Genomic DNA, 23,640 nt, shown 5'->3' with positions numbered 1-23,640 from the left:
CTTTGTGTCTCTACTTGTTATTATTATTATTATTATTATTATTATTATTATTATTATTATTATTATTATTATTATTATTATTATAGCTGCTTTGGGGAAGCTCGATGCTTTATACCATTCTGCTATAAGATTTATAACTGGTGCTTCTTATCTTACTCATCACTGTGATCTTTATATTATGGTTGTATGGTCTTCATTACACAAAAATAATGTAATTATATGTAAAAATAATGTGATATCTTGTAACAATTGTAAGTCGCCCTGCTAAGAAATAAATAATAATATTAAGATACACTACAGCTTTAGGTCAATAGATAGTTGCATGGAGACATCTAATGGTGATAGAAGTTACTGCAGGTGAATTAATAAAACTTTTTTTTCTTTAATAGTCACTAGAGGGAGTACTAAACGAGGGAAATTCAGGTAAATCTCAATCTTTCTGAAATATACCTGGGTTCACATTATTATTATTATTATTATTATTATTATTATTATTATTATTATTTATTTATTTATTTATTTATTTATTTATTTATTTTCTCTTCCTCCCCAAAGTTGCTCAAAAACTCACACAAATTGGTAGGTTGGTAGATGCCTATGGGACGGTGTACCAGAAACAAAAAGAAATGTCGCAGGTCACATGGCTCGGCAGCCATATTGGATTTTGCAATTGCTCCTATAAGAAACATGGTGGCCATGTTGGATGACATCATAAACATACAAAACTGGCTTACAAAAACCTTTGTCTGAAAGCACTAGTCCAGTTGAACCAAAAATTGGCACAAATGATCCTAGTCAAGGTCAAATGCAAAACTATCTTATAATGCCTACAGAGTGTAGATATGGTAATTGTTACTATGGAACTTATATACGAAACCATAAGGGCACCATCAAACTGCACTGGTGGCCATATTGGATTTGAAAAAAGGCATCCCAAAGAACAAAAGACAACTTGTAGTACAGGGACATTCTCAAGAGGCGGGATGAAGTAATACATGTATTACAGCATATACTTAACATAATTACTGAAAGACTAAACAAATATTATCAGTAGTAAAACACAAAAGGGTTAGAGATTCCAGAAGAAAAAAAAAAACGTTTAAATGTAGGCGCCTGTAAACAGTTGTTTCTAAGTTGTTTCTTAATCGTTTTATTTGGAATTAAAATATTTAAAGTGGTTCAATTTGTATTACAGGTAGTCTTTCACTTCCAGTATATTATGTTCAGAATTACTGTATCAGCCTGTGGTTTCTGTATTCAATGTCTTGCTGTGTGTATGGTACAGGATCAATTATATTCATTTTCTGCACAGGATAATGACCAATGTGTAGTGTAACTTATGACCACCTGGAGGAGCTCATAGAACACTATGTGATACAGTTCACTTTGGAACTGTATCACATATGCAAAATGATAGACGCAAACTATAGTGGAATATGAGAAAGAATAAAGAATAAAGGTTGTTAAAGTTATGAACAAAGGTAGTAATAGTTGACAGTTATTCGTTTGATAAAAACCTAATCTATAGGCCAAGTTGAAATCTCATTTAACAGATGGACAATGCTCCTCTCCAACTACACTTTCACTAGAAGTGCGCTCAATTTTCTCATGAGATAACAGTGTTTATTAGTAGTATTATTGTTAGTAGAAGTATTAGCCAGTCTGTTAAAAACTATGGAATATAATATTTTACTGGCTATTAGTATACTATGTGGTTTCAGGATAGTAACATAACTGAATACATGAAATACGTTAAGGATAGGATCAGACGGTAAGACGTTTAATGCCGATCAGTAGTTAGGAAGCAAGCAACCAAGGGATTAAACTACAACTTGACAATATGGAATCCTGCATATCATAGGCGCACAAGGCATGGGTCCGACTCCAAAAGGACATCTATAATTGGTTCTCAAAACTCGCATCAGTGGTCCTGCATCAGTCTATCAATGACTACTGTGATTTTAGCTTGTTCCTGCTGTATAGGGCTATTACTGAACAGACAAACGAACAGCAATGGTATGAACTAAGTTTTCTGATAGATGGGTTTTTGATATATATATATATATATATTGAAAATACACACACACACACACACACACACACACAATTATATATAACGGTGTCTGTAAAACTAAAATGATTATAAACAGATGCAGAGGGCTAAGAGGATTTGAGCCTGGACTTCACTACCCCATGCGCCAAGAAGCCGATTACATCTCTTCTTAATCAAGACAGATCTATGCAATTCAATCACTGTAACTTATTTGGAGTGAAGTTTTTTTTTTTTTTTTTTTAAGAACCAGGTTAATTGGGAGGGCAATCGCAGAGGACTACCCGGTTGTATAAATTTTAACTCGCTATAAGAAGCGCCTGCTGGATTGGAAGCAACTCAGGTGAACTGCTTGCACTGCTCAATATATAAATAAGACTGTATATTTTCTCGAACACCGGGGTCCGATACATCAGCTTGAATGTATGGTAAGACAAAGTATTTCATTTAATAGGCTCAAGTATATTGTACTTATTCATTATGAAATAATTAATGTGTAAAACAAGTGACAATGGTACGATTAAATGTGCCAAAAAAAAAAAAAAAACAAAAAAAAAAACAGCAATGAAATACCTTTTTGTATTCCATTTTCAACAGTACGGTATAACATGTATGTTCATGTCAGTCTACAGTATGCATTGTGCACGAGAGGGAGCTCGTTTCAAATGATCCGTCATGTTAGAACTATACATAGTTTTTACAGTTATTCAAATTGTGTTTTATTCTGTTTCTTTTTGTCTTTTTTTAATTATTAGTTGATCACAGCGATGCTGCATCCCTTTACCCAAATCTGCCCGTTAAAAGCGGATATATGCAAATCAAAGTAAAATAACTGATTCAGCTGAGACCAAATAAAGATGAGGTACCTCCATTCAATGTGTTTGATTCTGGCACATTGTTTCATTCATGTGGTGAGTGCATTTCCAATAATATTAATGCTGGTATATGTTAATACATTTCTATTGTTTTAAAATAATTAGTTTAAAGATGATAAATGACTGAACAATTTTGCTTAAAACTGTGTAATTGGAGTAAGTGGAATTATCACTACCAAGTACCCTTACGCGTTGGCTAGAATTGATGTATATAAACTTTTACTCTGGGCTGTAAATTAATACAACATTTTAGTTTAAATGTTGTGGAAATATGAACTTTGAAAAAATCTGATAATTCCTGTAACAGAAGGAAACTTTTATTTACATAAAAGACACTGAAATCATACACAGTGAAAGGTATTTGTTTGTATTTTTGTAGATAAGGTATGTGATAAATAAGAGTGCAATCTTGTCAATTAATGACGTAATCTGATATAATGATGCTTAATTCCATTGGTAAATCGAGTCCTTGTGTGAACATAAACATAGGTGAAAATAGGGAATAGTATTGTCAAAATATGAATACATAGAAAGAAAGAAAGAAAGAAAGAAAGCTAGTTCATTAATATACAGGTTTATTTTCAGATTTTATTTATGTGACCCCACTTTAATACAGATATCTGCACCATATTTAGTCAATCACTTAAATGTCTTTTATCATTGATATATGCTATCACTAACACAGTCCAATTACAGTTGGTGGTCACACTGTGCAACACAATTCCAGTACTTAAAGAGTAAATTAAGAGGTCATTACATTGACATATTCTCTGTTATACAATAATAACTGATTGTGTAAAAAAATCTCGTTGGTGATATCAGAGACATGACTTTGAAAAGTATCAGTTATTTGTTCAGGACCTTGCATTTGGTAAGATCTCCAGTTCTCCTTCTGTAGTAATACCCTATGAAAAGATGAGCTTGGTTTTGTAAACACCCATGTTTAACCTGTATTAAACCTTGATGAGAATGAGTTCCTTTCACTACACTAGTTTCAGTAGGTTGGCACTGTAGCTGGCGTTAGGCTGGTCCTTAGGCTAAAAAGAATCAACATTACATTTAGAAATACTCAAAGAAAAAAAAAAAAGTGTAGGAATAAATCCAATGAAAAATGTTTCAATTAAAAAGCTTTATCAATTACCTTATTGAAGAAATGAGGAGATTGCAAACTGTGTGTCATTTCAAAAGTTTCTTTTAGTATTTTATATCTTATAAAAATGATGTTTTTATCCATTTTTAAGTGACATTTTGTCAAAGACATTCCCATCTTATGGATTTGATTTTGTCAGGTAGTCTGTAATGATGGCTTTAGTGTATTTTGGGGACTTTTACTGTAACTGTTGCTGAAAATGAAGGGTTTAAATTAATAAAACATAATGATACAGTGTGTATGGCTATCAAGTCACTTATGAAAATAACAATAGGTTACAGATGTAACCCCGGTTTCCTGAAAGAGAAGATGATGAACAACAATACTTTTGGGATATGCCTGCTACAGGTCAGGTATTTACTGAGCATTTTATGTCAGAGCTGCCGATAGGACCCTCCGGGGAGTGATGTCCTCGGTCCCGCCTACCGAGGGAATAAGTAGTCACTCTGCGGAGATTACGCTCTCTTTTACATCAAACCTGCGAATACTTTCCTAAAAGTATTGGCTGGTGGTCGTCTTCCCTTTCAGGGAACCAGGGTTACACCTGTAACCTATCGTTCCCTTTCAATTCGAAGATGACCACCAACTAATACTTTTGGGAAAGTATATCAAAGCTGTCACGAGGGAGCATGAGCGGACAGCAGATGAGGGACATCTCGCTACCGCTAAACTAATCTTTGTGGTGTGAGCATGCAACCTCAAGGACCCTTATATCTAATGAAGACATACAGGGATATTCCACATTGAGTTTGTAGAACCTGGTGAATGTATGTGGATTAGCCCAGTTAGCCGCAGTACAAATATCAGTCAATGAGGCACCTCTAAAGAGGGCCCATGACGAAGCCACTCCTCACCTAGAGTGTGCGGCCACCCTCCCAGGTGGGGGTAGGCTGGCATTAGTATATGCAGTCGAAATTGTGTCCACAATCCAGTGGGACAGTTGCTGCTTCGAGAGTGCTTGACCCAGGGTCCTTTCACCATGACAAATGAAGAGCTGGTCAGACTGATGCAGCACTCTCGTCCTATCCACATAACTTCTCAATGCCTGAACCGGGCAGAGGGAGTTCAATCTCCGAACCTCTTCTGAAGAAAAAGGAGGGGGATGGAAAGTCTTTTGTTCCACTGATTGGTTCAAGTGGAAAACTGTAACCACCTTAGGGAGGAAAGCAGGGTTCATGCATAACGACAACCTGTTTCCATCATCACGAGCATGCATACAGGAACTGTGCACTGACAGAGCCTGTAGCTCACTCACTAATGTTTTTACTTCTTGCCTGAGGGCCAAGACCTGGAGAGGGTCGCTCACGGATGTAACCATAACCCCTCGAAAGGCAGGAGAGCCTGCGCGGAACTGCAGCGCATAACCAGTGTGTACGGTGCAATTGTGCCAGTATTGTAGATGGTGTTGTGAGAAGGGGTGGGTCTGAGGCCGCTAACCTTCAGGGCCCCTGCTGGGGCTGCTGAGTCTGGGGTGGAGCCTGTCTTGGAGGGTGCCTAGGACGTTCTTAATGTATGCTTTCTTAATGTGGGCCTCCTTAATCTTGCATTGGCCGTTAAAGCATACAGGGTCCTTCGATAGACCTCCTACTGGAGGGGCTCGCATCAGGGCCGCTATAGTGGGATCCACCGGTGGAAACTGTGGTAGTCCCAGCGTCCCCACACCTTCCAAGGAGGCCAGTGGGGCTGTGCGTTTGGAGACACTCAGTTTCCAGTGGACTTTGTGCAGTCACACAACCGAGGCAGTGCGTAGCTTGCAGAGGTGTGGAGCACTGCCAACAGACAGTACCTGTCAGGACCGCATGCAGTCACACAACCGTATATAGAGATTTTTTTTTTTGAGACCCAACGCACCGAGGTGGGTGGGGGGTTAATGTATGCGAGTCTACTCTACAGTGGGCTGAATCAGACCCAGTGGAGGAAACACACGTTGTTTTTGTTTTTTTTTATCTGCAAGCAGTGAAAAAACAGACAAACACACAGACAGCAGATTCTGTAGGTTAGAGAAAGCAGACTTGCAGTCACCAAGTGATGTAGGCTGTTTTAGTTTTTTTAAACGGAGCGCAGTTGCGCAGCTTTTCAAGCTCAGTCCTCAGAAGCCGAGTTTCCGATTCTGGTGAAGTGGCAAGCTGACTTCCAGCAATAAATTGCAGGGGAATTAGCAGAAAAACTCGAAGTGAAAGCTCTTTTACAAAGAATCAATCACACAACTGGAGAGGTTAGTTATACCTACCTTACCTACCTGATTGTGAGAAGCAAAAGAGAACGTGATCTCCATGTAGTGACTACTTAATCCCTCGGTAGGCGGGACCAAGGACGTCACTCCCCGGAGGGGCCTATCGTGAACTCTGACATAAAATATTCAGTAAATACCTGACCTGTGCCAGGCATATCCCAAAAGTATTGGTTATTGGTCATCTTTGAATTGAAAGGGAACTGTTCATCTCCCTTGTTAAAAACACTCAGTGGATTAAATAATGGAATATATTTAGCTCTTTCACCACCCCAGGAGCTATGTAGCTGATACAGCCAGCCATAGATACAGTCCTCTAGTTAAAAAGTGTTAACTGGAATTCCAGACTTGTCAGTAGAAACCCATAATAGTGCTAGTGAATTAAAATGCTGGTCTAGATTTTAATTGCATGGGGGCGTTTTACACATTGTCAGCATATATCGGAACAGTATCCTTAAATCTGATATGTACAGTAGTTAACGTCTGCCAATATTATTATCATTATTTATTTCTTAGCATTAAAAATGTGTACAGTGGGTATGCAAATATATTTGGTTTCACCAGCACCCTGCTGATCTACCTATACAAAGGAGTACCTGCATTAATTCATGACATACATATAATTCATGACATACTGTATATATATATATACAGTAGAACACCTTGGGAATGTTGTTTGTAAGTCTGAAATGTCCATAACTCTGAGTTTTCAATGGCTTTAATGAACACGTACAACTGCTATGTACAGCCTTAATCTGGCGAATAATACAAGGATACAGAACAGTAATGCAAAACATTTTGTTATGGTTCTAAAGTCTTTAAAATGGTTTATAAATGGAAAAAGGCAACATTTTACTTACTATTTGGATTATAGCTGTAGCAAAAACACAGATTTAAATGTCCAGGAAAACCTTGGTCAATGTAGTGCTTGTTTTTATTGTATTTTAAACAAACTGCAAAACACAACTGCTTATGGAGAGCTTTATCAAAATCATCATCAGCAGCTGTGCGGACATACAGTAGAGTACAAGTAGGGCTTACTTAAAGCCCCATAGAAACGTCAATGTGTAAAACCATGAAGGTGGTCAGAACTTGTTTCATTGTGCAGTTTTTATTGTTATTATTTGGCAGAGTATCTTGTTAGAAGGGTTATTTACATGTTAGATGTATAAATCGAACCTTGCTGACATTGGTTAAGTGGCGACTTTGAGCAGTACAAAGAGTATGATAAGACTAAAATATGTGTTTGTTAATAGAGCTACATTAAAGCACAGCCTGTCAGTGGTTTCAAAACTATTGTGACGTCACTCTGGGTACAAAACAAGCAAAACAATATAAACTCACACAGTAGTGTATTGTTGGGGGCAGATCGGGATTGATGTGGCACACGCTGTTTACTTTTGCATGCTCACACTGCAGTTTCACACCTTTTGTCTTCCTCAATTTGCTATCAAAGTCTGAAAGACTTTTGCTAATAAAATGGACAGAAATGTAAACGATTTACATACAATACATTGGTATTATTCTAAATATATATATATATATATATATATATATATATATATATATATATATATATATATATATATATATATAACTGTACTTTTAGATGCCAGAAGATTGGACCAAGCCAAACTATGTTAATTTAACTACACAAAATACAAGATAAACCCAAATGTCATCTCCGCATCTCCATCTACCAATTCTAGCACCGCAACAAATCAGATCCCAGTTAAACCCTTTTTAATGAATCCTTTATCAAACAACACATTTAAAATACATTTTATACTCTATATAAATAATCTGAAGTACATCATTAAGACTGCAATTTCGAGGCAAGGCATTAAAAACAGGAATTTAGCCACAACAACAGCATGATTTGCAATACTCTTTCTAATGAATTTTGCATACATTCCATCTCTGGAGGCCTCATTGGAGTTAAATTATATTAGATTTTGTTTTATTTAAAGATGTACTAGCTGCTGAAAGTGTAATAAAACTTGCTGGGGGATTAAGCACGCTCCTTAATCTCAGGATTCTGATAATACAGCATTGGCTGATTGATTAGTTTTTCAGGAAGCTTATGTCAAAAAACTAATCTGTATTTGGATTGTGCCGGCCTTCTAAGGTTTTCCATGCCGGCATTATATCATTGCAACAAATTACAGAGCTGCAGGCCTGCGATAAGGCACTTGTTTCTTTCATAGTCCCTTCCCCCTGGACAATAAAATGCTGTTTATATTCTTCAAACTGGTGCAGCTGAGTCTTCAGTTGAAACCCTCCAAGGGAATCCATGTGAGGGAAACTTACATGGATCTCAAAATTGCTGAGCAACTGAGAAAAGAAAAGAGCCGTTAAGCTTGTAACGTACTAATTCTCTAGGGACGGATTAAAACTGGATTGTATATAGTTTGTCTATAATGACAGCTCTGCTTCGGTTTGCAGGAGTCATTTGGGGATTTAGCCCTTGTAGACAACTATCTGTATTTTCATATAAGGGTGGCACATTTTGTGAGATGATGCCAGTCATGCTAATCAATCATAGATAGTGTTGTCACAGACATTTTTAACTTGTACCATCAATACAGGCCCTTAGTGTTATGCATTACTTGTCAGATATTGAGTGGGCAAGATGGTGACATAAAATCAGGATGATAGCTAATCTAACTTGAATACAAACTATTTCTGCCCCAGTTCTGACATGGGTATACAAATGGATGTTGGCCTTTTCCAATTAATTAATATCCAGGACTATGTGGGAAATTATAGCAAGGAGCAGCACTGGTCTAGCAGAGACAAGTGTTTCCTGGTCATGCTGGTTCAGCATTTAGACAATGGAATGTACAAGACCGAACCTTCTGGTAGCATGATGGTAGAACTGTTATGAATGATATGAATACAATGCATAGAGCCATGTATAAGTTACATTTACACAAAGCTTTTTTGTAGCCTTTGTTAAATACAGTTGAATGAACTAAATTGACCCAATACCCTAATATGTTTAATATTTTGAACCACTGGGACTCATTCCAATCTAGGTGATGAAAGTGTTATTATTATTTGTTTATTTAGCAGACGCCTTTATCCAAGGCGACTTACGGAGACTAGGGTGTGTGAACTATGCATTAGCTGCAGAGTCACTTACAACTATGTCTCACCCAAAAGATGGAGCACAAGGAGGTTAAGTGACCTGCTCAGGGTCACACAATGAGTCAGTGGCTGAAGTGGGATTTGAACCGGGGACCTCCTGGTTACAAACCCTTTTCTTTAACCACATGACCACCATACCTCCTTATGACAGTACTATTGATGTCAGACAGTGTGGTGGTGGGTATCATACTCATTCAACACGATTACTACTTTAATTGGCAGATTGATGCCTAAATTGGCAGGTAGCGCATTGAAACTGAAAGTGAGTTGAGAATGTCAAGCTTATATAGTACGGGGTGTTCCATGCATAAGGACAGTCTCAGTTCGTACTGTTCCTTGACTCACATTTTAGATTTTCTTTCACTGGTAACATCCACCTGTGCATTATTCCTATGCTTACAGGAAGGAAGTGTGGAGTTCTGATAAATGGAGGAATCTGTGTAATTATTTCTAAAACTAATTTATGTAACTAGTAGCCCAAATGAATATGCATTTCCTGTGAAAGACAATAAAAATAGGTTACAGGTGAACCGTTCAAAAATAACCACATCTACATACTTTAACTGAGAATTCTCACAATTGAGAATGTACACAACAACAACTTCAATATAGTTTTTTATAAAGCACCTCTCATTAAACATTAGTCAAAAAGTATTATATAGTGATGATAATAATAGCCATTTCACAGGCTACTCCAGTTTATATTGTACAATACATTAGTATTATAAAAAAGAGTAATGCACATATTCAAGTTTAATTAAGTTCTATACAAAAGCTGATCTAAAATTACTCACAGTTCGTGGAGAAAATTACATTTTTAAATTGAGAAATGAAGTTATGCCTGATTGCGTTTGTTCCCCAAAGTTAATTGAACATACAACACTCCCTGGTTAGTAGCATCTGGTTGATTTTGAATGTAATTGAAATAATCGTAACTGCCTTTGTTAACTGAAATGTTATAATACTCCAGCGGAGCTCTGATGCAGGTGCCTTAAATTGTTAATTAGGTCACAAATTGTACTTCAGAAAAATGTGGCAAGGCCTGTAGGCTGACTGGGGGCATTTGATGTCAACATTAATCAACGTGAAGGTATCTGCTGCAAGGAAAAGTCCAGGAAACAATGTTCTTTCCAGGCTCCAACAGGACTCTTCATTTTAAATATGTAGCATTATAGCCCCCTGTCGGTAACAACAGTCTTCCCTCGGGTCAGTCATTTTCTACTATAGCCCTCCTCTCCAGTCCATATTTAATATGCTGAACCTGAATTAATATATGAGTCAGTCAAGAAAATAAGTGAGACAAGGTTGGATAGTAAATACGACTTATATATTTTGTTTAAATATAGCTGATACAGCATACGTAAATAAATATTGACTTATATATTTTGTTTAAATATAGCTGATACAGCATATGTAAATAAATAAATAACAGAAATAAATAACAGAAAATGTTTTTGAAGTTCATACCATATCGTTAGCAAAGTTTGTCTCTGTCTCCGTCTGGTTTGCTGACTGCTGCATGATCCAGTTTATATCCCGCCCGTCATATTTGTTTACATCGTTGAGTTGAATTTATTTAAATTTCAGAAAGTCAGAAAACAGTGACAGTGATGTTTTAATCACCATTTTAGTGTTTGGAGCATCATTCATTTGTTGCATGTTTTGTAATTAATTTTCTGTCAACTCACAGAAACAGTGTTCAGCAATTTTCTCTTGTGAAGAGGGACAAAGGTGTTCCTTTGAAAAGGGGCGGGGCTGACAGTGATGTGAACCAATCACATGACAGACTGAGACTATTGACCAGTGGTGTAAGGATGTTGGGGCAATAGTGCAATCTATTTTTCAATCACTGACTATATATGATGTTCCTAAAAGTGCTAGAGTTAAATTGAGCAAATATAGGGATGTGTTGTGAAATTGTTATGAATTTCCTTTGGTTTGGTGAATAGCAAAAATGTACTATAAGTTAATTTTTAAATTGGATAAACGACACCCAGTAAAAGAAGCATGCAGAATAGAAAAACATGCCTGCTGGAAAAGGAACAAGGTCAGATTTTTATTCCATGCTTTACAAAGTCTACAAATAATCAGTCTTTGAATTATAGGACTAGAAGCTAAACTTAGTACACCCCCCCCCCCCCCGCCCCACCCCCCAAATGTGACTGAGGCAAATAATGATCTACTATGGATGGTTGGGTTTTTTCACTTCTGGCAAAAATCTCCTAAAGGATGCTTTTTACTCCTTCCCTGCCATAACAGTTGATGCTTCATTTTGGCATTGATATAAATGAGGATATTCAGGCAAAAACTGAAGTGATTAATTATTTATTTCTTAGCAGACGCCCTTATCCAGGGCGACTTACAATTGTTACAAGATATCACATTATACAGATATCACATTATTTTTACATACAATTACCCATTTATACAGTTGGGTTTTTACTGGCGCAATCTAGGTAAAGTACCTTGCTCAAGGGTACAACAGCAGTGTCCCCCACTGGGGATTGAACCCACAACCCTCCGGTCAAGAGTCCAGAGCCCTAACCACTACTCCACACTGCTACCCCTGACCCCTTGAATGTTTTCTGTGTGGTGGCTTCGCGAAGAGATGAGGGAGTGTATTTTGATAGTCTAAACAGTTACTACAGCCATTACTCCAGTTAGTCTGTCACTAGATATAATAAAAGCAGCAACATAATACCCATTAGCTGGTTGCTAGAAATACTCATTGCTGACTTTTTAAATACACTGGTTATGAATAAAATACACTGTTTTGTTATAGAAACAATTAGCTATTTGTTGGAGGATAAATACATAATTGTATAACACAATTCTCATTATCAATAGAGATAATGCCCTAATATCACTAGGTTAAGTTTATTGTATATACATTTGTCCAATGGTTGCTGAACAAATTTCATTTTGAATAATCAAAAAAAAAAAAAAAAAATGAAAGACAGTCGCTTAGGAACTAGACAGTTCTGTCAGATTGATTTTCCATTACCTTGAAAAACATTTTTTGTAATGTTTATAACATTTGGCTTTAAAAATACGACAACATTATTGCAATATCATGGCTACAACCATGCTCATCTATTAACATATTGTCATACACAATTATGTGCTATGGACCATTTGGGGCTTGTTATTTCTGCTTGTTCAGTAAATCTAATTCATCTCCTGAAACATCTGTCAGCTAGAGGCTGTTCTGAATTGAAGAGTGAAAATATTATTCACTGACTGGGACCTGCTGTTTCAGGTTTATTAGTATGGCTCTGAGAAAAGCAGTTTTTTCCTTAAATTTAAGTAAAATAAAGTATGGACTTTCTTTTTTTTCCTTAATCATTGCGGTAGGTTTTGTATTGGTTAAACTACAAAGAGAATGTAACTACATAAAAAAGACATAAAAGTAATATACTGTAGGCCCAGGCAACACATTGATATTTAGGAACATTAGGAGCTTCTCTGCTGCTTGAGCAGTTTGTGGACCGGGTTTATCTTGTAAAGATGTGGTGACTTCATAATACAAAAGGCTCAATCATGGGTTAAAGGACTTCTTCAATGACATATCACATTGGAGATGCAGTAGAGATCCATGAAGTACAGCTATGGCCAAAGGTTTTGCATGCACCTAGAATATATATATATATATATATATATATATATATATATATATATATATATATATATATATATAATTAGCTCAAAGAGCCAGCTGCCCATGTTACATGTTATTTAACATCATGTAATCAAAGAAACAACATAATAATAGTACAGTAGACATATTTTGCAATTTTTCATTATTCAGCAGGTATTATTCGATATTATGAAACAAAATTAGTTAATTCTATAGGGTGATGAAAAACTTTTGCCCATAGTTGTAGATTATCCGTCACCATAGCACTAAGCTTCAACCACATCTGAGAAAATCCTAACTTCAGTATTGAATCTCTGTCCAATCTAGCTAGCCTACTGTATACAGCCCCCAGCTGGCGTTTCCCATGCAATATCACTTGATGTGACACTCCATATGTGACCTATTAGTAATTCCTTTATTTCAGGTGTTCACATTTTTTGTCATCAAGTTGCTAATGAAAAGCTCATATAGTACTATTCTAACAAACATAATACAATTGTGCCTCTCTCTGGGGCATTACTTGCTGGTCAGTATAATTGGGTGTTTAAAGATCCCTGGTGCATTACTCCAGCAGAGGTGGCTGATACAAGGTCAGTGTTGGACAGGAGAGCAAAGGTTATATCAAACCCAGTTGTTTGGGCCGGCTGCTCTTTTTTCATCAGCAAACATCAATCTTGCATTGTCATTACTCCAGTGATTAAGACTGATAGCTTTTGTGGCAGGCTGTTCGAGTCATCAGAAATTTCAATCTATTCTCTAGCAGGTATGGGTTTCAGGGAATGCCCTAAACCACAGCTATGAAGGCAGTCTCAAGAGGCAGGCTCTTTTGAGTGAATCATTTTACAAGCAAAAAATTTGAAGCACTGTAAAGATCGATCTTTCTGTAAAGGGATTAATCTGTTGAAGCAGCCTCTCATGTTAGATTTAAATACAAGAGCTAGTAGTAGGCATGGCAGAATCGGTGAATCATCCTATCATGAAAGATGGAAACCAAGTTAAACCTGGCTGTGTTCCGTCAATGTGGAGAAGTTTGTTGAACAGGGCATTTGATTCCGGTAGAACTGTGAATACTGCTGCTCTGTGGCTAAGTAGAAAAGGCAAATGGTAGTCGTAGATGGCAATCTCTTTGATATTTATTCCTCAGTTATTTCATTTGAAACATTGTTGTATTTGTTTTTAGAATTTATATGACTTTATATTTCTTAACTGTTTAAATATGCTAATTGAAAAATTGCACAGTGTACAGTATCTCTACTGAAATATATTTCAAACAAGTGTGTCAGTAACATACATTCCCTGCCATTGCTATGGACTGAACTCAAGATGTCATTATTATAATATATTTTTTTCAGTTCAATACTTTCAGAGTTTCTTTTTGTGCTAAAATGGTGTCTGATATTCTGTTAAGCATCGTGCAAGCCCAGAATAGATCGGTGCTATGAACTGACTCTTCATTGTTTTAATTATCTCTAGAAGGAGCTGGAAGGCTAAGAACCTCCTGAGATGCATTATGTGGATCTTTAAGACCTCCATATCATGAGTGCTGTTATACTGCTTTACTACTGTTCATATTTTCTTCTTAGTCTACTTTGAGAATCGGACAATTGCTGTTTACGGTGTAGATTGGCAGTCTGATGTGAATTGGAATTTGAATCAGAATGAAAGTACATACCGTGCCAGCATAATATATATATATATATATATATATATATATATATATATATATATATATATATATATATATATATATATATATATATATATAGATATAGATATAGATATATAGATATATATACCACATTATGTGATACCAAAATTTAGGCACCAATTTTATAAATGGTGGAACTAATCAGTACATATAATGAACTGTATTTCTTTGAGTTCCTAAAAGAGTTATTTTTCTAATTGAGTCATACCCACATCCCACACTTTAAACAGTCCAATAGGAATCTTTAAATACTGACTTGCAATATTTTCCCTGATGAGAACGTCAGTCAATTGTTTTTCCCTAAAATGACTACAGTGTGCAAGCCATTCTTTATGAATGTAATGATAATAGATTACCAGAGCTCTCTAGTTTAGCGTGAAACAGCTATCACAGACTGTCACATCTGTTTGACAAAGCTTAGGTAAGAAACTACATCTGCTTGACAGAGTGAAAGGAAGGTTCTATTACATCAACCAAATTAAGTTTTAATTAGATTATCTAAATGACCAAAACTGTCAATCTACAAAATTGTAAATGGTGACATATTGATAGGCTTTTTATAATCATTATTTGGTTTATATCAACCCATAATGGGTTTAATATTAAATGGGGAATTTCACAAATGTATAGTTTACAAGTTGTCCGTTGTCCAAAACCAGTAATATCAACAGTAGTATCAAAAACGATAGTCTGTTGAGGATGAAGCAAGCTGATTTCAATTGACTTTCTTTTTACATTGCATTACTACACACATTTTTGAAAATAATGCATTTCATCAGTTCCCAAATGATCTAGGAACCAGTGCTTTTCACTTCTTAATAACTTTCAAGAGGCTAGTTTTGGTAACTATGGCAATTATCTTTGTGTCAAGCTAGATATATCTACCCAAGGGATATGCTGCCAGTATCCTCACAAAACTAATGTCTAGATTGAATGAAACCTGGCTATTTTGTTTGTTCCACCTAAGTTTGCACTTCTAAGATATTGTATCACAGATACAAAAGTCATACTTTCTATGATATTCCATACTTACTGATACATGGTTAAAGCATTTTTGTTCATTGAAATTTGCAGTGAAAGAGAACTTGTCCACCTTTTTTTTGTATTAAAATTACTTTATAAAGGCATCCCCGTTATGGATTGTCCAATTATACATTCATAAGACATGATTGTGTGATTAAATACTAATATAAGCATATAATGAATTTTAAACAGTGTTTGAATTAGTGTCAAAGCAATGCAAAAAACTCAATTAGTATAGAAGTTACCAGCAAATCTAGCTTGAAAACTATGTTCATGTATGGTTCAATTTCACGTATAGCACGATTACAATTAAGACAGAAATCTGTCCAGTCCATTTGGAAGGTTTCTAGCAAGAACTACATATGTTCCTACAAATAATGCCCTCAGATTTGCCTTAGGATAGAAACTGCATCTAATTACCAATAAAACATCAGCTCAGCTTATTGCCATGAATTATTAAGGTTTGTATCTGAAGTGGATTTTTATATCAATACCGAACAAACAAAGGCTGCAAAGAATGACATTTTTAAACATAATTGATGGAGGCTTCTTGGCTTTATTAATCATATTGTTAAGTGGGGAAATGTACTGAGTAAGCAGCAGTAATGACACTTGTATCTACCTAATTGTGTTGCAGGGGAAATTTATAAGCCATCAAAGATTCAAATTCCTTCAGTCTTGAGACATGCAATTGAATGAATTAAGAGAATATAATTCAAAAGAGAATTATTTACAATATTGATGTATATTGTATGGGTTATGTTTTAAACTTAAATTGAATATATTGTGTGTAAAAAACATAGAATGTCTACTTTTTATATTACTTCAGCAAAATGACATTACCTCAGTATATGTTTGCAGTGTACATTGACATACAGAGGCTGTTTTAAAAAAAAAAAAAAGAATACTTAAAACGACTGTATTAACCAGGTTCTGTAGATGCAACTCTTTTAGTTTATTAAATTTCTCCTTTCAATAATATACTTTTTGCCATAGATGGAAAACATGTTAAGAAAAGCAGTCAATTACAAACTGATTTGTTTTCTTTTTTTTTTTAGGTTACATATGAAAAAACCCAGCTACCAACAACAGAGCTTATAGAATGGGGAGAAACAGACAATGAGGAGGCATTAGCTAACAGTGTTGCCAATTCACCAATTGTAAATCCACTGCGACTTTTTGCAAGCGGGTCTCAAGATCTCAAACAGAACATAAAAGAAAAAACGCACTTAGAAAATGTTGAAGATTTTTGGGACTGGCTAGCCAACAGAACAGACGTTCACGAAAACCATGTTCGAACTAAACGCAGACCTATAGTGAAGACTGGAAAGTTTAAGAAGATGTTTGGATGGGGTGACTTTCATTCTAACATCAAGACAGTTAAATTAAACCTTCTCATAACTGGAAAAATCGTTGATCATGGAAACGGAACCTTCAGTGTTTATTTTCGTCATAATTCGACAGGCCTTGGAAACGTGTCTGTGAGCCTGGTGCCACCATCTAAAGTTGTAGAGTTTGAAATCTCCCAGCAGTCAACATTGGAAACCAAGGACTCCAAGGCTTTCAACTGTCGAACCGAGTACGAGAAAACAGACAGGGCCAAAAAGACAGCCCTGTGCAGCTTTGATCCTTCCAAGGTTTGCTACCAAGAGCAAACCCAAAGCCACGTTTCCTGGTTGTGTTCAAAGCCGTTTAAGGTCATATGCATCTATATTGCATTCTACAGCGTAGACTACAAACTGGTCCAAAAGGTTTGCCCTGATTACAATTATCACAGTGACACTCCCTATTTTTCCTCAGGATGATAAAATGTTCTTGCATGTTCATTGACCTCCTAGATTTCTCATGCAATTCGGGTATAATAGGATCTAACTTAGTTTTATGGATTAGCACCAATAATATTAGTTTTTGTCATTTGCTTGATGTAGGCTTACTCAGAGAGGTTTGAGAAAAGACACTATGTGACCATCTCTCATGATGGATTCTGGACACGAGAAGTTAAAATGGACTTACTTTTGTATGGAATTACTTATTTTGTTTTAGTGTGGTACTTAAAATGATGAAGGAAGCTTTTAAAAATGTATTAGGAAACTGCATTTAATCTGGTAAAACTGGTAAGTCATTGGTACAGTAGATTTATGTGCTCATTAGAGAATAAAGAACTGCTGTTAACAATCATCTGTCAGATGTAAATCCTGTGCACCCTTTCAAATATGTATTCACTGATGGATAACATGTTTAATACTGTAGCTAGCTTCATGCCAAGTATTACTCAATTAAAACTCCTATGTATTACTGCAAAAATAATGTATAACACAAATTATCTAATTGCCTCTTATTAATGTGTTACCCTGGCTTTAAATGCTCTGTAATAACTTGTCCTGGTTATCAAATCTTTCAAAATCAATACTTTGTTGCAAGGACAGATATGTCAAGAGGAAGTCTAGGACAAAGTTTATTTCATTAAGTCTAATATTTTGACAGTATTGCAAACACATACACAGGCTTGTCATTCATAGGCTTTGCAATTAACGTAATTATCGGGGATATATGACAGTGAAGATGAGAATGCTAATTTGATAACTTTATGAATATAAGTAATGGCAACATTCCAAGTTGTCTGGGATTTCTTGTTTGTTTGTTTGTTTTATCATTAATATTATTTCAGAGCCAATTGGTGCAGAAAAGTCTCTGCTGCCAGGAAAAACAAAACAAAACAAAAAACATAAACCCCTTCCTCTCCTTAACTGTCAATTTCACCTCATACCTTTAACTTAATCCTAATCTTAAAGTCACTATCAGATTATAAATCTTCAATCCTCTGGGGGGGTGATTATAATATACATACAAATACTGTAAATATAATACGGTAGTTCTCATACAGTGTACATATATTGATTGTGATCCAATAATGTCACATTTCTTTGTACCTCATAATCGTTTATGCAAGCCACATGTATCACGGTTAGGCACAATTTGTCTTCAGATGTGGATTTACAGATTAACAGTAATAGTCGGTAGTAAAAAAAAAAAAAAAAAAAAAAACGCTAAAAAAAGTTGTGTATAATTTTTATTTTGTCTTAACTTTTGATATCCTGAGATATCAAAAAATTGTGTTGGTGACCATTAGACATTAGACTTATGATGATGTACATTCATTTCAGTTGTTTATAACCAGTACACATAAATATAACTAATTATTATTATAGCTGAGATATATAAAATAATATTTTGAATGTTAAAGTTGCATTTTTAGTGTTACATTTAGCGTTTTCTTTATAGATTGTATCAATGTTCCATCTGATCAGAAGAATCACAATGATCCTTTTATGCTTATTTCTTTTCGGCTAAAATAAATTTGTGTTTGTTAAACCTGATTGTGTCTGGTGGTTATCTTGGGCTTGGTTTTCCAGAGTTCATGAACCCTATTGTTATGTAATGTGTTCTTAATGGTTATGTCCTTTTTATGTTACTGTACATGGGAATTTTGAAACAGTTATTGTACATCCTCATAAAGCATAGTCAATGGTATGAAAAGACCATTGTTATTGTCTCTGAAAGCTTTCACGAACAAAATGAATAGGAGCCACAGGCTGGCGGCACTTTGTCCACTGGTCCAAATCTTCATGCAGATATGTTCTTTACTGAATAACTCTTAGGGTAAAGTAATGTCACCAAGTATTAAACTGTGACGGATACTGTCACTAAAAGGAAAATTGTCTGTGAATTTATAATGAAACACTACACTGCTCTATGAATAATATGTGTGATAAATTAAGCCCTGGAAAAGGAGACTAGGTCCTTTGAAGTTGTATTAAATAATGTCTTTATAAGATAAGGCTCAAGCCTGTATAATTTTTTTTAAATATTTCATATAACATATGCAAATGAAAACACTCATGGTTCATAATGCATGGTGAAAATATATCCATAGTGTTTTTTGTTTTTTTTATGTTGTTGCTTTTAGAGTTTTATACAAATTTATTGTGTAAAAAAAATGTGATGTGCAAAAATGTTTTTTTTGTTTGGTTGTTTGTTTGTTTTGTTTTTAGAGGCCAGGAAAGCAATACAGTATGCATATTAAAAGTAACTTGCCAAATCACAGGCGCCTGGATAAGGGCGTCTGCTAAGAAATAAATAATAAATAATATTATATGATGTAAATAAATTAACCCTGTTATTGTTAAGCATGTTTGTCTTTTCTTTTTAATACATTTAAAGGTAAAATAAACATTAGTGTAAAAGGCTTGTGTTTCCTACATTATATACATGACAGCAACGGTTTGTGGGCTGCTTTAGATAAAAAGATTGGTATATAGAAGAGTGATAGAAAGCATAAGAAGGGCTGTCTGTTTTTATAGTTCAGTCTCCGGAGAATCTTTATTGAACCATTGTACATAGAAATCGTACAAAATTCAGAATTGTATCTTGAGTAAGAAATTACCTCCTGCAATGGCTCCCAACACATTCTTAAACTTTAACATGATTTAAAAGAAAATATAAAGTATGTGGTTTATTGTAGTTGTTTCAGATATATAAACATGTTTATACTAGGATAGGGTAATTATTTTCTAATGTCTGCATAACAATTTCATTTTAATTGCATCATGCCAATTTACTTTCAGAACAGAATGTATTGCTTGGAGGCTCACTGTCTGTTTCCAATCTATTCACATTGATCTTTTTGTTTACGTTCAGATTGTGACAATAGTTAAAAGAAGAATGTAACAATCAAAAACAAAAGTAAAAGATACTTACAAAGAAAGTGACTCTCCTTTAGAGGTTATCTGAGTTAAGGATTCAATGTGAATAAAGTGTTTGAGGTTATAACATCACCAGCTATTTAGAACAGTAATTGTTCTCTAGAGTTAAGTAGCTTATTGTGTGAACATATTGTATACCAGATACATTCCTGTAACTTTAACATTTTGAGTTTCCTGTTTGCCACAGCTGCTTATCCAGAGGGCTGTATTAATGGAGGGAGTCTGGCAGGTGTTCTGTCCCTCAGGATTGTAAGGAGATGTGAAAAGCCCCACATCCTTGCAGTGACATTCATTAATTTGCTAATTGAGATTGTATGCAACCTCTTACATATTTATTTTTAAATTATTAGAAACCAAACGAACACAACAAATCATACTCTGTAACTGAGATACCTGTATATTGAAATCAACAAACAAAATAGAGATTTAAAACAAGGCGTCTTACAGTTTATAGTAACTGCCAAATGCATTTAGAATGCCTGCAACCCACTCCTTCCTTTCTTTCTTTCTTTCTTTCTTGCATGCATGTGATTTTTATATTGATTCGGTCTGCACACCAAAGCAAAGGCAAGCATATTTTTGTATTATACTAACAGGTACTGACTGAACAGAGACCATCATTAATATAAAACTAAAAACAGCTGAATGCAGTATTTTCTCTGGGACAAAAAAAACAAACTCCTCTTGACAGATGGTATCCTTCAAAATGGTTACAATTTTTTTTTGTCTCCAACAGAAGCATTGAGGCATATTGACTTTATGACCATCCTGAAAATATCAAATGGAGCAGTTTCTGAGACTGGCATACCAATGAAAAACAATAGGGAACAGGAAATAGAATGGAGAAAGAAAGATGTTACAGATAGATAGATAGATAGATAGATAGATAGATAGATAGATAGATAGATAGATAGATAGATAGATAGATAGATAGATAGATAGATAGATAAATAAAGTTATTGATAAACTGAAAACCCAATATTTTAATAATAGACAATGTGAAAAAAAGATCAAATTGTTGACCCCTTCAGGGAGACTGATTTGTTTTGTTAACGTTACTCTGCTTATGCTGTACAAAGTGTCTATTCCCAATTCACTGTGCAGATATTGTTACTCAGTTTCAAGCCTTCCTTTTATCCATGACGATTATTTAACATGTTTTGCTAAAAGTGCATAGTCACAAAATATAAAATGCCTAGGAAGCATCCCTCGATGACTAATTACACTATGAAACACAATTTTTGTTCCTGGGTAGTAAGTGTTATTTCCTAACTGCTTATGCCTCAAAAGTTTAGAAAATGGCTATTATTCCCCACAAACTTTGCTTTTGTGACCAGGACAGTGATATTTTGAAATTTACCTATTTCCAATGAGAAAATGGGCAAATTTGTGTCTTTTCGTTCACATAAAGTCAGAAAAAAAAACAACATATGAATCCAAATTAACATGTATTTATACTAAAGTAATACAAAAATGACTACAAAAGATTTAGAAGTGAGTAGTTTTTCGAGATTTACGATTATACTGTAAATCACTTTCACGAATCAGCCCCCAGATGTAGTCTCCCATCATGTTCTCGTTATACTGTCCTTGGTAGCGGCGTTCAAAGTCCAGTATATCCTGGTGGAAGCGCTCGCCTTGCTCCTCCGAGTACGCTCCCATGTTCTCCTTGAATTTATCAAGATGAGCATCAAGGATATGGACTTTGAGGGACATCCTACAGCCCATTGTGCCGTAGTTCTTCACCAGAGTCTCAACCAGCTCCACATAGTTTTCGGCCTTGTGATTGCCCAGGAAGCCCTAAACCACTGCGACAAAGCTGTTCCAAGCCGCTTTCTCCTTACTAGTGAGCTTCTTGGGGAATTCATTGCACTCCAGGATCTTCTTTATCTGTGGTCCGACGAAGACACCGGCTTTGACCTTTGCCTCAGACAGCTTAGGGAATAAGTCTTGAAGGTACTTGAAGGCTGCCGACTCCTTATCTGGAGCTCTGACAAATTGTTTCATAAGGCCCAATTTGATGTGCAGTGGTGGCATCAGCACCTTCCGGGGGTCCACCAGTGGCTCCCACTTGACGTTGTTCCTCCCCACAGAGAACTCGGTCCGCTGTGGCCAGTCCCGCCTGTGGTAGTGCGCCTTGGTGTCCCTGCTGTCCCAAAGGCAAAGATAGCAGGGAAACTTGGTAAAACCGCCTTGGAGACCCATCAGGAATGCCACCATTGCAGCATCTTGATGCCATCTCAGAAAAATGCAGATATGTATCCACTTAGGCAGCTGGAACTAAACTGAACTAGTGGGCTTAAGGCCCCTGTATTTATACTACTATTTATATTACTGGAAAGTTCTAGAAGTTACTCCAAGTTTACTCAGCACTGAATCTATCTGGAATGTTCTGAAAAATAGGTAAATTTCAAAATATCACTGTCCTGGTCACAAAAGCAAAGTTTGTGGGGAATAATAGCCATTTTCTATATTTTTGAGGCATAAGCAATTAGGAAATAACACTTACTACCAAGGAACCAAAAAAAAAAAAAAATTGTTACACGGTGTTACGTTTTCAAATCTACTCTCTCTCCTACAAGAAAAAGGGGATTTTGGTCTTTAAATATCTGTTTGAACATAATACTCCATTTGAGTTTGCATTTACATGAACAAAAATAACTTACTGTTGGACGAACATGTTTCATTTTTCATTGTTTAGCTGACACTTAGGTGATTGACCCATGTTCAGTTAGATGAGACTTCAAAGTGTAACAGAAGAAATAATCCTTAAAAACCCTGAAGAGTCTTTACAGAGGCATAATGAACCTCCACTCTACTGCACATGTCAGTAGTGTCACACAATGGACACAGGGCTGCGTATATATCCTGCAGAAGAACAGACTTCAGCAAAATATTTAATAACAATGACCAAATAAGGTCATGCCTTACAGATGTTTATTATCTAAAATTTCTGAAACTTTACAGAACCTTCCAGGTTGCTAACCTTACTGAAACTTTTGAATACCAAAAAATAGAATGTGGGTAACACATTATAGTTTTCAGTAATGTTCC

General features: G+C 35.6%; 1 protein-coding gene across 4 annotated transcripts; it reads left to right on the top strand.

Annotated features, from left to right (window-relative positions):
* Positions 1–1,286: 1,286 nt before the first annotated feature.
* On the top strand, positions 1,287–19,195 carry LOC117404989 (neurexophilin-2-like). 4 transcript variants are annotated; one of them, XM_034007823.3, is made up of 4 exons: positions 1,287–2,016; positions 2,298–2,393; positions 2,806–2,961; positions 16,882–19,195. In XM_034007823.3, the coding sequence occupies exons 3-4, from the start codon at positions 2,908–2,910 to the stop codon at positions 17,626–17,628; spliced, it is 801 nt and encodes a 266-aa protein (XP_033863714.1). In that variant the 5' UTR covers positions 1,287–2,016; positions 2,298–2,393; positions 2,806–2,907; the 3' UTR covers positions 17,629–19,195. The 4 variants fall into 4 exon arrangements, with proteins under 4 accessions (XP_033863714.1, XP_033863713.1, XP_033863712.1 ...); XM_034007822.3 differs by having other exon boundaries at positions 1,288–2,016; positions 2,298–2,478; XM_034007821.3 differs by having other exon boundaries at positions 1,288–2,478.
* Positions 19,196–23,640: the final 4,445 nt, after the last annotated feature.

Source organism: Acipenser ruthenus, chromosome 10, assembly GCF_902713425.1.
Source record: "Acipenser ruthenus chromosome 10, fAciRut3.2 maternal haplotype, whole genome shotgun sequence".
NCBI classification, from domain to species: Eukaryota; Metazoa; Chordata; class Actinopteri; order Acipenseriformes; family Acipenseridae; genus Acipenser; species Acipenser ruthenus.
Note: the sequence above shows the minus strand (reverse complement) of the source record. Positions and strands in the feature narration are given on the sequence as shown.

Coding starts and splice junctions, on each gene's coding strand:
- LOC117404989 (XM_034007823.3), top strand. CDS start 2,908: ATGAGGTACCTCCATTCAATGTGTTTGATTCTGGCACATTGTTTCATT. Junction 2,962..16,881: donor CACATTGTTTCATTCATGTG/GTGAGTGCATTT, acceptor TTTTTTTTTTAG/GTTACATATGAAAAAACCCA.